This window comes from Salvelinus sp. IW2-2015, unplaced genomic scaffold (genome assembly GCF_002910315.2).
Source record: "Salvelinus sp. IW2-2015 unplaced genomic scaffold, ASM291031v2 Un_scaffold5871, whole genome shotgun sequence".
In the NCBI taxonomy this organism is placed as follows: Eukaryota; Metazoa; Chordata; class Actinopteri; order Salmoniformes; family Salmonidae; genus Salvelinus; species Salvelinus sp. IW2-2015.
The window spans coordinates 11,176-13,624 of NW_019947136.1; the positions used below are offsets into that span (position 1 = coordinate 11,176).

General features: G+C 42.2%; 1 protein-coding gene across 1 annotated transcript in view; it reads left to right on the forward strand.

The window, feature by feature from the left end:
* LOC112078557 (retinoid-inducible serine carboxypeptidase) overlaps positions 1–2,449 on the forward strand; it is a gene marked incomplete at its 5' end in the record, with an annotated part of 18,809 nt that overhangs the window by 7,558 nt on the left and 8,802 nt on the right. Inside the window, 1 exon segment of the mRNA XM_070442081.1 lies at positions 252–389. Within this exon segment, the coding sequence (XP_070298182.1) occupies positions 252–389 (138 nt within the window).

Here is a 2,449-nt window from a genome sequence, read left to right on the forward strand (position 1 = left end):
TTCTCTACACAATAACTGATTTTTTTTTGTCACAAACTGAAATTAGGCGCACTATTAAAAATAAAAAATAAATGTGTAACCAGGAAATGGTTGCATATTGCACCTTTTAGAAATAAATGTGCCCTCCACTCTCACCCCTTTTTCTCTCCTCTCTGACCTCTATCTCTTTAATCTCCCTCTCCACTTCTCAATCTCTCACATTCTGGTTTACTCTCTCACCTCCTTCCSTCTTACCCCCCTCCCCCCTRTAGGTCAGGCTGAGGCAGTGTTCAGCAGCATGTCAGGTGACTTCATGAAGCCAGTGGTGGACGTGGTGGATCAGCTGTTGGATGCTGGGGTCAACGTCACCGTCTACAACGGWCAGCTCGACCTCATAGTGGACACCATGGGTCAGTGATTTCCCCTAACTAGAGTTGTTTACAGGCGGGGGGCACAGAATCAGCATCCAACACTTACATTTTGTAGTGAAATCCGTTGAAGCATAAACAGTGTAGACCGGGGAGGTATAGTCAGGCCTGGGTAGGTTACTTTCTGAATGTAATCAGTTAGTTACTAGCAGCTTGACAGGGTGATGTGGATCTGGACAGGGGTGATGTTGTTTCTATGTGGATGTTTTGTATTGTAATCAGTAACGGAACTTTTGGATTACCCAAACTCAGTAACGTAATCTGATTACTTTCAGTTACTTTTAGATTACTTCCCCATAAGAGGCATTAGAAGACAAAATTAATATCACCAATTGAATGACACCGGATCTGTTTACACCGGATCTGTTTACACCTGATTGATATCCAGATAGAATGGGTCCCTCATTACCTCAGGTGATCAGGAAGATCCGATCACAATGTGATCACAATGTGTCTTAATCGTTTACACCTGTCTAAAAATGTGCGCACAATTCGAATATAGACAAGATCAGAACAAAAGACGCATGTTAGAACCAGCTATAAACGGTGCTATGGAGGACTGCTTGTCATTGCTCTCATGGCATACTTTGACCGCTTCAGAAAAGTGATATTTGAATGTGAGAAATGTATGACCTTTTAATTACCTTCTTGTTGGTGACACTTTGTTATATAGATATAACTTGCAGCTGTTTAAGTCTATCAAAAGTGTGTGAGTTTGAGCATGTCCGTTACGCCTAAGGACATATTATTTTTCATCAGCAGGAATCAGATTGTGGTCTTAATTAAAGTGGTACTGACAGGATGGACTGGTCTTAATTAAAGTGGTACTGACAGGGTGGACTGGTCTTAATTAAAGTGGTACTGACAGAATAATTACCAAAAACACAACAAGAGTTAGTGTGCTCCACGGCCAACCTGCTCTTCATTCCACAACTTGACAAAAGACACGCTTTAAAATCTATCCAATAATAATCCACAACCAACGTAAAAACCCTACCTATAGTAATTGCCTGAGATCAATCCAGGCGGTTGATTTAGCCTTTGGGAAGTTAGTTACCTAGTCTCCCCCACACCTTATCAAAATTAACCCCACCTTATAGTTGACGTTTCGATTCCACACCCTCAATTCCTGAATGAGAAGTAGACGCCACTATGTGAGAGAAACGATTAAATGAACAACCAAGAACTCCAGAGCCGTCTACTGTCCAGACTAATCATACCCGACGTATGCATTAAAGAACCAGTCCAACCTGTCAGTACCACTTTAACATTAAAGACCAGTATATGAAGTACCACTTCATAGCATCCGTCACGCTGACTCTAAGTATACCCACTTTAAATTAGACACAGTCCACCCTGTCTCAGTTACCACTTTTAATTAGACCAGTCCACCCTGTCAGTACCACTTAATTAAGACCAGTTCCACCCAGTAGATAGTACCACTTTAATAAACCAGTCCTACCTGTCAATACCACTTTATTAAGACCAGTCCACCGCCGTCAGTGCCACTTTAATTAAGACCAGTCCACCCTGTCAGTACCACTTAATTAAGACCAGTCCACCCTGTCAGTACCACTAATAATTCAAAAGACCAGTCCACCCTGTCAGTACCACTTTAATTAAGAACCAGTCCACCCTGTCAGTACCACTTTAAATAAGACCAGTCCACCCTGTCAGTACCACTTTAAATAAGACCAGTCCACCCTGTCAGTACCACTTTAATAAGACCAGTCCACCCTGTCAGTACCACTTTAATTAAGACCAGTCCACCTGTCAGTACCACTTTAATTTAAGACCAGTCCAACCGTTCAGTACCACTTTAATTAAGACCAGTCCACCCTGCAGTACCACTTTAATTTAAGACCAGTCCACCCTGTCAGTACCACTTAATTAAGACCAGTCCACCCTGTCAGTACCACTTTAATTAAGACCAGTCCACCCTGTCAGTACCACTTTAATAAGACCAGTCCACCCTGTCAGTACCACTTTAATTAAGACCAGTCCACCCTGTCAGTTACCACTTTAATTAAGACCAGCCAACC